This window comes from Bos taurus, chromosome 10, assembly GCF_002263795.3.
Source record: "Bos taurus isolate L1 Dominette 01449 registration number 42190680 breed Hereford chromosome 10, ARS-UCD2.0, whole genome shotgun sequence".
NCBI classification, from domain to species: Eukaryota; Metazoa; Chordata; class Mammalia; order Artiodactyla; family Bovidae; genus Bos; species Bos taurus.
Genome location: NC_037337.1, coordinates 20,425,601 through 20,438,256, shown reverse-complemented (window position 1 = coordinate 20,438,256; position 12,656 = coordinate 20,425,601). Strand labels below are relative to the sequence as shown.

General features: G+C 37.7%; 1 protein-coding gene across 3 annotated transcripts in view; it reads left to right on the top strand.

The window, feature by feature from the left end:
* Positions 1 to 528: 528 nt before the first annotated feature.
* Positions 529 to 12,656, top strand: part of NPTN (neuroplastin) — a 64,386-nt gene continuing 52,258 nt past the window's right edge. For 2 of the 3 annotated variants that reach the window (XR_009496063.1, XM_005211382.5), the window contains exon 1: positions 529 to 792. Coding sequence is in view for 2 of the 3 variants with exons in the window: in XM_005211382.5 (XP_005211439.2) it covers positions 702 to 792 (91 nt within the window). In the remaining variant the exon portion in view is untranslated. 3 annotated transcript variants of the gene reach the window in all.

Below are 12,656 nucleotides of genomic sequence, written 5' to 3'. Positions count from 1 at the left end.
ACAAGGTAATACCAGACACGGGGAGTGCACCATTTAGCCTAGAAGGTTAATACAGGGACTTAAAGTGGGAGGTTAGAGCTAGATGCCAGGAATAGGTCTAAGGTTAAAGTCCAGAAGGAAGAAATAATAAGAGTTTGATAGGGAACAATAAGAGTAAGGCTTAAAAGAGCCGGTGGTGCATTAAATTTTGCAGCCAAGAGCTCCAACTAATGAAAGGCAGGATGGGCGTAGGAAATATATTCTCAAAGCTTCCTCTTATTTATGGGAGATCCGACTTCACACAGGAATCAGCAGAACACAGACTTCTCGGTTCCCCAGGGCCAAGACAGCCGGAGGAGCCCCGCCTCGAACCGTCACGTGGCCAGAAGCGCCCTTGGCACGTGACCCACCTCGCGCTAGGCCAATCAGCGTCTGCAGGGGCGGGGACGCGGAGTCTGAGGGGCGGGAGGATCGATTGAGCCTGCCTCTTCTCGCGAGCCTTGATGCTGTCGCTCCTCAGCCGCCCACGGCCCGGAGCGAAGGTCTCGCGAGGCTTGGGCGCTGCGGCGGTAGGAGGAGGACGGGGAAGGACGGAGCCCTGCCACGGCTGCCTCCCTCGCTCTCTCCCTCGCTCACTCGCCCGCCCCCTCCCTCCCTCCCCTCCCTTCCCCGGCCCCGGCTCCGGCCCCGGCCCATTCGCTGTTCCGTCTTCTGCAGGGAGGATGTCGGGCTCGTCGCTCCCCAGTGCCCTGGCCCTCTCGCTGTTGCTGGTTTCTGGCTCCCTCCTCCCAGGGCCAGGCGCCGCTCAGAACGGTAAGCGGGGCGCCGGGGGCCGGCCGGGCGGGGGCTGAGGGATGGTGGCGGCCGGAGAGGGCATTTCGGGGCCGGAGGAGGTGGCGGAGTCCGGGGAAGGGGGCTGGTCGGAGTCTGAGGTGCTGCGGGCCCGACAGGACCAAATGCCGGTCTCGAGTTCGAAGAGGCGCGCGGGTGTGAGAACCGGAGGCGCCTGTCCGAGAGGTGGGGGCGTCCGACAAGAGCTTGAGGTGTTGCTGATTTAGAGGCTCCACAGCTTGGGGCTCGTCGCTCCGAGTCGGGGAGGGGTCCCCGAAGAAGCCGACTTGAGCTGGAGTAGCGGGGGCGGATGAGGAAGGGGTGCAGCGTTTAAAGAAGGCTGCACAAGACCGACATTTGTGTTTAAAGTGACGGAGAGTGGTATCAGGCTCCACAGATGAACGGGGGTCCCGTGCGCTGGGGTCGTCCAAGGTTCTTCTGGGGCTCTGTAAGACTGGTGACATCCTTAAAAAAAAAAAAAAAAAAAGACGTTGGGGGAAGGGAGTCCTGAAGAATACTGAGCAGAGTACTAGAGTCCTAAGGAGAGGGTAAGGAATCAGGGAGCCTTGGCTGTGGAGGTGGAGGGAAGGTGGGTGGAAAGCCGAGGTAGTGGGTTGACTGCAGTAGGGGATCTGGAAAGAGGAGCAGCAGAAGCTCTAAACGAAGTGGGGGAAGAGGGCTGGGTTTGCTAAGGAGGGTGGAGTGTTGGGCATTCTAGGGTAGTGGTTGGGAGAGCAAAAAGGAGTTTCTAAATAAGGAGAGGAAAAACGAGCAGAGGATGGGGAGAAAGGGTTGAAACTGAGGTAGGGGGAATTATTTGTTAGAGAAATAAGGGTGCCTGGCTATAGAAATGGAAGTGGGGGAAGACAGAAAATAAGGGAAGGGAGTAAAATGCAGCAAGCCGGGGGTGTAATGTTGGTTTGCAGTGTGGAGGATATATTAGGGGAGGGAGGAGCTGAGTTTTGGCAAGTGCTGTATGATATTGGTTGGGCCTTTCACACTGCTGAAACTGCAGTGGTGGGATTGAGGGCCGGCGCTGGAGAGAGGGAGATGGAGGGAAGTGTGTTTTTAAGATCGAAAAGTTTCAAAAACAGAACAGACATTATTTCTGAGGAACATAAAAGTAGTCCTTGGGATGTGTTCAGGGTACAGTGGAAAGGAGATGATTGAACTGAAGATAACTGAACTGGGTTTTGAACTGAAATCCTTTCGAGAAGATGGAGACATGGTGGGGAAGCATGGTGATGGGGGATCTAGACAAAAAAGATTCTGATTGTTAAAGATATGTGTTAAAATTCAGCTGCTGAATCGATCTTTTAGAGATGAGATTAGAAGTATTGTGAACCAGTTTCTGCTCTTGTGGAGACAGCCTTTAAGAGATTTCAAAAATATTTTTCTAGGAAAAAAATTGTGAGGTTGAACTTATTCGTGACTTTACTGGAGAGTGAACTGTAAATTCTTTTTGCTAATTCTTTGGTGTTTCTTTGTTATGCTAGAATAGTTTAAAATTACTCTTGTTGGAATAGCTGAAATTAAAATGGCTTTCATTAAAAAAATCAGTGATAAAGCTAATGGAGTTAAGCATTCTAAGGAGAATGCATGCTTAAAATGCTGAAGATTACAATGAAAATGTATCAGTCAAGGTCGAAAAAGCACCAGTTAAATGTAAGTGTTTGTTATACCAAATCATATAAATAAAATCTTATGTATGCTTCATGGCTTCAAATATCACTGCAGGGGTCAGGAAGGAAACATTTTTCTGTTTCTAGCATTGGATATGTGAAGCATATTGGGTATTTTACACTTCAAAGCATGAGGCCACTGTGGAAGGCAAGGTAGAGTTAGTCTGATTTGTCTTATCAGTGTTTAGTCTGTGTTACCAATAATTTCAGCTATTCTTGTGAGAAAAGGTTTCATTAGGCACAATAGGTGAGAGATTTTTGATCTTAACATGTTTAATCTTTGTGCTGGCACACAGCTTCTTAGAAAATTTATAATACAGTGAAATTGTAGTTTCTTAGCAACTAAAGCAAGGTTTTTGCATAGGCCTATGAAGACTCATCTGGCTATTCTCAGTGATATGTGTTCTAAATACAGCGTAGTGCAGCCTTTTCCTTGAAATGAGCTTGAATTCAGTCACGTGACTCGTGAAGTGAAGGTGAGCTTGTAGTTGACCCAAATGAATGTAAATTTAATTCAAGAAAAAAAGGCTGTTTTTTGAGTTTGAGTCCATATAGGCAAGGATGCCTTTTTATAGCATGTCGGTAAGATTAAAGTTTTCTATTGGTAATAGCTCTTCAGTAGTCTGACCTCATGTCTTGGGGTTTGTATTTTCTTATAGTGTTTCAGAAGTGGATACTGTGTTCTAGATGATCTTGAAAAGTTGGATTATCTATTTAAAATGATGACTTTAAAAAAGAAACCTCCCAAAACCTTGCAGTATTTCTGGTTTAAGTATGTGGTAGTTTAGATTGAGTATAGATGCTTTTCAAAAGGTCTGTTGCATTATTCCTAAAGTGAAGAATTTGAATTAGAAGACCCTTAAGGTCTCCTCTAGCTGTGATCCATTACCAGAGAGATTCAGGGCTTTTCATTCAGATAGAATTCGTTTCCCATCCAAATACATAGACTTGTAGGATCGTAGTTTCAAGTAAAATGCTTATTTAAGGTGTCATTTTAAAGGAAGAAACCTGACCTAAAAAATAAACTTCCTGGTAAGACTTTGAAAGCTTTAGACTGAAATTAAAATTGAGTTTAGTGTAAACCAGACAGTAATATATGATGGTCAAGAGCACAGACTTTGGATCCTGATAGACCATCTCTTGGACTGAGTGAACTTGAGTAATATGCTTACTACTTCCAGGTCTCAGTTTTATCATCTGTAAAATGGGGTTTATAATAATGCAGTCCCCTAGGGATGATGTGAGAATTAAATGAAACAGTCTTAAAGCACTTAGATTTCTGCCTGGCATATAATTAGTTTTGGGGAGTAAATTTTTACTATATGTAGCACTTGTTACTATATGTAACATATGTTACTATATGTAACATATGCTACATTACTATATGTAGCATAACAGTACTATATGTACTAAGTGTAGCATAACAGTACTATATGTACTGTTTGCTTACTATAGTGAGTAAATGTTAGTTATTTACTATTATTATCCTTTAGAAGTACCACTATTAATTACTTATTTTTCTTTGTGTGTATATTGAGCTTTGTTAATGCTGCTCAGTGTCATCTTGAATAAAGTTAAATAGGGCATTTGAAGGCCCCAGATTTGTGCTTTTTGCTTATGTAACTTTTTTTAGAAAAGTGACCAGCTGTGTTGCGTCTGCATTTGTAGATTCTGGTGAGGAAGTTCATATTTCCATTTCATTGTCTGGGAGATTTCATGTTTTTGTTTTGTTTCAGTGAACTAAGTATCTTGTGAATAAGAGAAATAGAATGTAGTGCCTGGACTACAGTGAAGTGTTGAAGGTGTTAAGTGATGAGTGCATGTGAAGTGTGAAAATGTAATATATTCATATTGAAAATATAAAAATAGATAACACTGCTTAGTGGAAGAAAATGAATCTAATGAATTTTATTATTAATGATCTAAATTTTAAGAAACCATTTTGCTTGGATGATACTAGATAGTTGTGAACATTGTGTAAAAATGCCAGTATTTGCATGAGATGATTCATGAATCTTTTTCTTTTCTGTCAAGTGCTGTTTGCTTCAGTGGTTTGGCAGTTTTCTCTCCTTGAGTATGTTTTTAGACATTTGCTGTTGATTGTGCATCTCTCCTTTGGGTGAACTAAAATGAGCAGTGGAAGACATGGTATCTATGGCAGCTGTGGCACAAATGACATGCCAGATATCAAGCAACAAATCTTAACATAATTAGTCCAAAAAAAGATTTTAAATGACCAGAAGAAATTGTTTGCCTTGAAATTCATTAGCATTTCCTAAGGAGATCATAAGCCTCCAGACCCTCATGCAAATGACGACAGTGTCACTACTGATGTAATGAAGCTTCCAGGCACGAGAAATTGGTCAGGGGACCAGGGTGGAAAGGCCATGTTACAACATCAGGCTCTGTTTCTGGGCTGTTAGTCTTTGCTTTTAAGGGTTCCTGGATTCAAATTAGAAAAGAGATGCGGTTAGGTTTTTGTGTTGCCTGACATAACAGAGCTTACCCTGTTAGTATACCATGGTTCAAAACAACAGAAGACAATAAAATAAAAGCCTTTACATGTAAATGTGCTCCACAGTCCAAACATTTGGTGTAAATTAAGATTGAAATTCATTACAGGTCTGGTTTTGTGTGAGTTTGCAAATCCTCATGAAAAATTAGACTGCTTTGTCGTAAAGTAATTCCTTGATTTTTCTCATTAATACAATTTTGATGGGAAACATTTTCTCTTGTGGAGTATACATTTAGACATTAGTAAAAGGCAAAATGTCATTGTGTTGTCTTTATTCATATTTTTAGAATAAAAATAAATATTTAACGGGTCTGCAAAGATAACCAGATATGAGTATAAAAGTGCTCTGGCAGTTTGGACATTGTTTTTCATTTATTTAGTTTGAGCTGTTTTTTCAAAGTTAAGATATTTCATATTTAAAATCTGAAATTTTTGCTGGGTCTATGTAAAGTTGTTTTTGTTTTTACAAGACAATTTGGGAAGAAGATAAGGTGTTCATATCTGTACAAATTAAGCACGTAGAAAAATAAGGAATGATTGGGATATCACACAGGAGGTGTTCAATGAAAGCTTGAATAAAATTTTGCAAAGAAATTTTGGAAAAGAGAATTCTATGAAAAAGTGTCTGAGGCAGTCTCTTTACAGTGAGCACATTCTGGACAGGATCAGAGGTAGAGAATGAAGTTCTGAGAGAAAAGACAGAAGAAAGGCTATAGTTCTAGTACACGGAAGAAACAGGAAGCAAGAATGAGAAATGAATCTTCCTTTGACGAGCATCTGGATAAATAGAATCTGTTAGAAGAGACCAGGGTCCTCTGGAGTAAATCCGTACATCAAAATTAAAATATGTAATGATGAAAAATCATCTCCTGAGAACAGTTGGCCTTGCTTTCAGTGTGCCTCTTTAAACAAAACACTGTCATTTTACATGAATTCTTATAAATGCCATTGATGATATGGAGCTTAATTTTAAGCACCTTAGATAATGCATTTTTAAATTGTGAGGTTTTGATGGATTTTTTTTCCCCTGAATTCCTAATTTTAGTTGAAAAGGATTAGCTTTGTAAAGGCAGGAAACCTCTCCAGTAAAACTAGTTGAAAATAAACTATTGCATTCTATAAGCTTATATATAGAAAAGTAAACTTCTCACTGAATTTAAAGTAAAATATTGTAGTGATCCTATGTAAAAGCATTATTCCAGAGATATTGATGTGTACATTAAAAAAGTTGAATACACAAGTAAATTTTATGTTTTTCAAGAGTTTATTCAAGAGTTTATTCAAGAGTCAAGATTTGTACAATTCAGGTTTACTGTGTAAAGTTGAAAGTAGGCCTAAGTTTTTATTGTGTGTTTTTGTATATATGCAAATACAGATGTTTATTAGTCAAACCTAATTAACTTGAGGTTATTTTTTTCTTATCATTGAGAACTTTTAATTGGTCTATGTGGAAACGGGGTTTACTAAATGTGTAGAGTTCCCCTAAGTAGATTATTTGCATACAGGAAGTTAGTTGTAGATTTATTTGATGTCCCTCAGACATCCCCTGGTTTTTTGTTTTGTTTCTTGTTTCTGTTGTGTTTCAAATTAAAAAACCCAGTCTTACCTTTTCATTAAAGCTGTATTAAGTTCCTTTTTCTTTTGCATTTCTGAAAACAGTTATGGAATGTTTTAAGACTAACCTCCTTTCCACATACTGAAACCTTACAGTATGGTAATGGTGTTTTGCAGAAGTATGTCAGTTTGGATGTGCTTTGCTTCTCTTTGCTTTGTCTTGATTTATATCATTGTTACACCTAAGTATTGCTTCAAATTAACTAGACAGCGAAACAGAATGAGATGATTTGAAGTCACTCTGAAGGTGTCAGGATTCTATATATTATGTAAGACTATTATTAGAAAACATTAAGTTCTAAATTGTACCAATAATTTTAATCAATTTCAAATGTATACTCATATTCTAGAGGTGATTAAATATAAAATACAAAACAGTGTCAAGTCCTTTCTGATAGAATACTAACAGGGCAAAATGTTTCATATGCAGTAGGTACATTTTTTAAAAAAGGAGTGTGCTTGCATATATAAATTATGTTATTGATTCTTCTTTTGCTAATAATAGTATTTGTAAACCACTAGACTAGGTGATGTATAAATTCCCTTCTGGTTCTAAAATCACACAGTTCTATTAAGCTTACAGTTTAGAAGGCCTAGAGAGAGAATGCTTTGTTTAAATGAAGTTTAGAAACTTACTTTTTTGAAATTAAGGAAAACTGCCTTTGAGGCATCCACTGTTTTGAAATCCAACTGCCTGTAAACCTGTTTCAGATGACACTTGTAGTTTATGTTTCAGGGAAGGCAGAATGGTGTATGTTATAGAGATCGCATATTAAACTTGCTGGGAAAATTGCCAGTGTGAATGAAACAATTAAGAAATGAAAATCACTCCCTGGTAGGTAGATATTTTGTGTTTTCTCTGTTGGTTGAAGGGCAGTTGGCTACTGAAGAGGCAATGAAAAGACAGTGAAGCACACTTAACTAATTGTATTTTTATGTTATCATTTGAGGAGCTTTGCTATTTTTGAATTAATTTCTCCTGTCCTTATGCATTTTTTAAAGACCTTTAAACCTGTTCATTATAGTTGAACGGGTAAACCCAAGCATTACTTGAATTAAGTCTGAGGAAGTTTGTAGATTGATATTCCTTAGAAACAGAGTGTCAAAGTCTCAGATTATGAATTTATTCATTATTTTACTATAAATTGGTTAGGTCCATTTCCTGTTTTTTCTTTTGTACATTTTTGTCAGAATTTCAAACTTTAAAAAGTAGAATGAATAATGTTAATAAACGTCCTTATAATCATCATCTAGTGTCAGTTATCAGCCACATCCTTGCTGCTTATTAATTTAAAAATAACCTGAAAAATTAACATTACAAATTAAAATTTTCTAGGTGTTGAAATGTAGCTAAGGATTAGCTTTTATTCATAATGTAGAAATAATTTGGTTTGTATACAACGATGCTGTAATGACTTTAAAAATATAAAAGCTCTTTAGCAAAAGACTTTCAAACTTTTGACCCAGATAAATAGGTTTTATTTGTGACTAAGTATATGTAGAAATATGTAATGTTTTGTGAAACAATATCTTTCCTTACTCTGTAATATATTTAAAGGAAATTATTGTTACATTCTAAATTGATTTCATAATTCATTAACAGGCTATGAGATTGATGTTTGAAAGACAGAGCATTGTCACGTATGGAGTAGTTTTGTTTTATTTACATATACCATGTACTATGGAGCAATATGATTTTTATAAGCATAATAAGGATTTTCACAAGGCATTTCTCTGTAATATCAACATGTACTGTTATTAGTCATTATTAGTAAAGAGAATACAGCATTGTTTAACAATACATTACCCATTACTTATATAATATTGATTCTTCCATCCCATTTGAATTTCCGAAAAAGGGAAGGCTATAATAATTTGAATATCATAATCAAAGCACAAGTTTTCCAGTATGTTTAGTTGTCCTTTCTTTTAAATTAGAGCTAATAGTCATTATTCCCTAGCCCTGCCTTTGAGTTATTGGTTGAGTACAAGACTGGAACGCTGCTGTTTATTCTGAGCTGAATGCTTACTCTGATGCTGTTGTTTGAGGCACATTTCTGGTGAGTACAGAGTAACTTGAACACTGGCCAAGGGAAGGAAGGGAGAGGGAAGCAGAACCATCAATGAAGAATTATTTGCTTTTCATGTGTAAGATACTAGGGTAGCAAGTTTATTTTCTTGTCTTTAGATATCACTGCTTCTTGAAGGAGAAAAAGGCAAGATGTCTTGTCCTGTGTTGGCAACTACTTTTGAAGTAATTTTCAATCCATAGATTGAATGAAAATGTGAAATTTAAATTAGGGTTTTTCAATTTTATAAGTTTAACAGGTTGGAAGCTATTGTGGACCATGTGGAAAAAAATAGCTAAGCAGCTCCAGCATTGAAATTATATTAATCCTGAATCTCAAATAATTCATCAAGAAAGATGAAATAAATGGCTTTAATGCAAACCAGAAAGGGCTGCTACCTGGAAAAGAGCAAGTATAAAGAGGTTTCAAGTAACGTGCAGTGAAATGTCATTGAATTACTCTTAGACAAATAAGATAGTGATCACGTATCAAAATTATGGTTTCTATTTTCTTACTAGGATTGAAGTCCAAATAATTATCAACACATTCCAACCACATTTAGGAAAAGATGCAGATAGTTATACGCTGATGGTAACATAAGACAGGAGAAAAACCTGAAGGAGCTAAATTTAGGAAAAGGGAGCACTAGGGGGATGTGATTATCTATTAATACCTTCAGGGTAGCAGTGTAAATGAAGTAAGGGAATTAGGTAGTCTCCAAAGATGGATGGGCTGTATCAAAGAGCAGTGGCTTAGACCACTGGGAAGAAAAAGCATAGGTTTAGTATTAAGAAGATGATTTAAATGCAACTAGCAGAATAGAGTTATTTGCACTCACTCATGATCAGATCCATTGTAAGTAGGGCAAAGAATGGGTTGATAAGGACCTCATAAAATAGAATATCTCTTTTTGTTATATCTAGTACTTGTTTAGGAGCTCAGTAGGAGTAAAAAACCTCTATGGGAATGAATAGGCAATGAGATGGATTTTGCAGAAAGGTTTTTTTTTTTTTTTTATGGCTATGCCCTTTGTCTTGGGGTACTGTCTCCTCCACCTGGAATTGAACCCAGGCCTTCTGTGGTGAAAATGCAGAGTCTTAACCCCTGGCCTGCCAGGAAATTCCCTTTCTAGAAGTTTTTAAGGGTCAAAAATTAGTTTGTTTCTAGCTCTAAACTTCTGTGATTATGATTCAAGAAAAATAGATTAATTTTGAAATCCATTAAAGTAGCTTTTAAGACCTGCTGGTAATACTTTAAACAGAATTCTGTTTATTATAACCTTCATAAGCAACTTCTTTTAGTTATAAAAAATGGACACTGAAATTTTCCCAATGTCTGTTTAACACATAGAAACATAAGCTTCTTAAGAGTTCATTCATTAGACTGAGTGGAGCCTAGTAAAAGTTTAACCTTTGGCTCTTAGAAATTAGGTCCATTTTAGCTGTTAAGAAAGGTTTATCAGGAAATGAGCACTTCAGATTAATTCTTAAGGCTTTATCAGTCAAAATACTTCTGTGATAGAAACCTGAGCCTGTTTTATGAGTGGAGATGGTGCTGCAATACTTTGGTGGAGATGGGAGCTCATTTTTATTATCTGAAAGAGTGTAGGGTTGCTAGATCAAAATGTGGGATGCCCAGTTATATTTGAATTTCAGAAAAATAATTAGGAATTTTTATTTGGCACCTCTGGTAATCCTAGAAGAATGTCTTTTTTGCTATTTTTACCTTCCATTTAGAACTTAATAGAGTCTTGTAATTTGATAGTTTTTGTATAGTCACTCAGTCGTGTCCAACTCTTTGGAGTTCCACAGACTGTAAAGATCCCCAGGCTCCTCTGTCCATGGAATTCTCCAGGCAATGATCCTGGAGTAGATTGCTCTTCCCTTCTCTAGAGGATCTTCTCGACCCAGAGATCAAACCTGGGTCTCCTGCATTGCAGGCAGATTCTTTACCAGTTGATCTACAGGAAAGACCTGTATTGTGTATTCAAAGAAACCTTTAAAAGGTAGATTTAATATGAGCAAAATCATGTTACATTGCAAATTCTGTATGAGTAAATGTAGTTTGAAAAGTGAAAGTGAAGTCGCTCAGTTGTGTCCGACTCTTTGCGACCTTATGGACTGTAGCCTACCAGGCTCCTCCCTCCATGGGATTCTCCAGGCAAGAGTACTGGAGTGGGTTGCCATTTCCTTCTCCAGGGGATCTTCCCGACCCAGGGATTGAACCCGGGTCTCCTGCATTCCAGGCAGATGCTTTAACCTCTGAGCCACTGTTACATCACATTTATATATATATTTTTTCAATTCTGCTATCTTATATTTGACAGTTTTTAATTTATTCTTTTAAGAATTAAAGCTATTTTAAGGTGAAGTTAGGGTCTCAGGCTTTTTTTTTCCCCCTGCAGTTCCCCTTTTCTCTTACCTAAGGGAAAAGTGAAAGTCACTCAGTAGTGTCTGACTCTGTGTGGCCCCATGGACTATACATGTAGTCCATGAAATTCTCCAGGCCAGAATACTGGAGTGGGTAGCCTTTCCCTTCTCCAGGGATCTTCCCAACCCAGGGATCAAACCCAGCTCTCCATCATTGCAGGTGGATTCTTTACCAGCTGAGCCACCAGGGAAGCCCAAGATTACTGGAGTGGGTAGTCTATCCCTTCTCCCACAGATCTTCCTGACTCAGGAATGGAACTGGGGTCTCCTGCATTCAAGAAATTCAATCATCGACCTTCCCTAGTAGAGGGGGATAATTCAGTGAAAAGGCTAGTCTGCTAACAATCATCTAAAAACGCATATTTTATGATATGATAGAGTCATAACCAAACCTAAAATAATCTGGCCCTTTTCACTAGAACTTTATTTTCCTCTTCACTTTGCTATTAACTATTCAAGAATCAGCTGGCAGATTCTTTACCAGCTGAGCTCCCAGGGAAGCCCCTCCTTAGCTAGAGTATTTTAAAATTTAGGACACTATTGTTTGAGGGTATATGATAAAGATGGGGCTCTTGGTTCAAGGATTGTCCCTTCCAGTTTTTCCTTAGGGTCTTGGAACATATTTGCTTTCTTGTCTTGGAAGAAGAAAAGAAATGAATGAAGATATGACTGCCCACACCCTTTTCTTCTTAGTGGGTTCAGAATAATTTTTAACTTGCTTAATTATAACCACCTGATTTAGAGAATCAGGGAAAGTGTATGTGGGATGTAATTTCTTCATAGTTTAATTTCAGTACTAAGAAAAAAAATCATGGTTTCATGAGCTTTATTATAAAGTCTTTTGATTGGAGGTGTGTTGCTGTGTATCATTCAGTATAAGAGATCTACTTCCTGTCCTTTTGTTGTGGACTTGGATGAGGTGGCTGTAAGAATGGTAAGAATTGAACAGTGTACTCCAGGGTTAATGGTATTAAGTATTAAGTAGTATAAAGATCATCATAACTATTCTTATACATATTTATTTGAAATATATTTAAGGTAGTTTAACAAAGTATTAAAAATAATTCATGGTTTTATGAAACTAGAACATTAGTATATTTTAAATTTGATGCCTAAACTGAGTTGGAAACCATAGTACTGGGTAAGTAAATTGATAATCTGAACATTAGTATATTTTAAATTTGATACCTAAACTGAGTTGGAGACCATAGTACTAGGTAAGTAAATTGATAATCTGTCACTGTTATAAACGTGAAATGTAAATAAAACCTATTAGATCGCCTTCTGGGACAGTGTAGTTGAATGGAAAAAGGTGCTCAATTTGGCAGTAGCTCTGGATTCTACTTCTGTTTAAGTTCCTGTGGTTTCTCTTTTTAAAATTAGTGTAATACTTAATCTGTAGGGGTTTTATGAGATGAGATAGTAATATATGGAAAATGCTTTATAAACTGCTGTACTGTAGCGAGTCATGTAGGGATAGTTTTGAATTATAAGGCTGGTACTTTTAAGTTGTTTACTTTTAATATGCTAACTACAA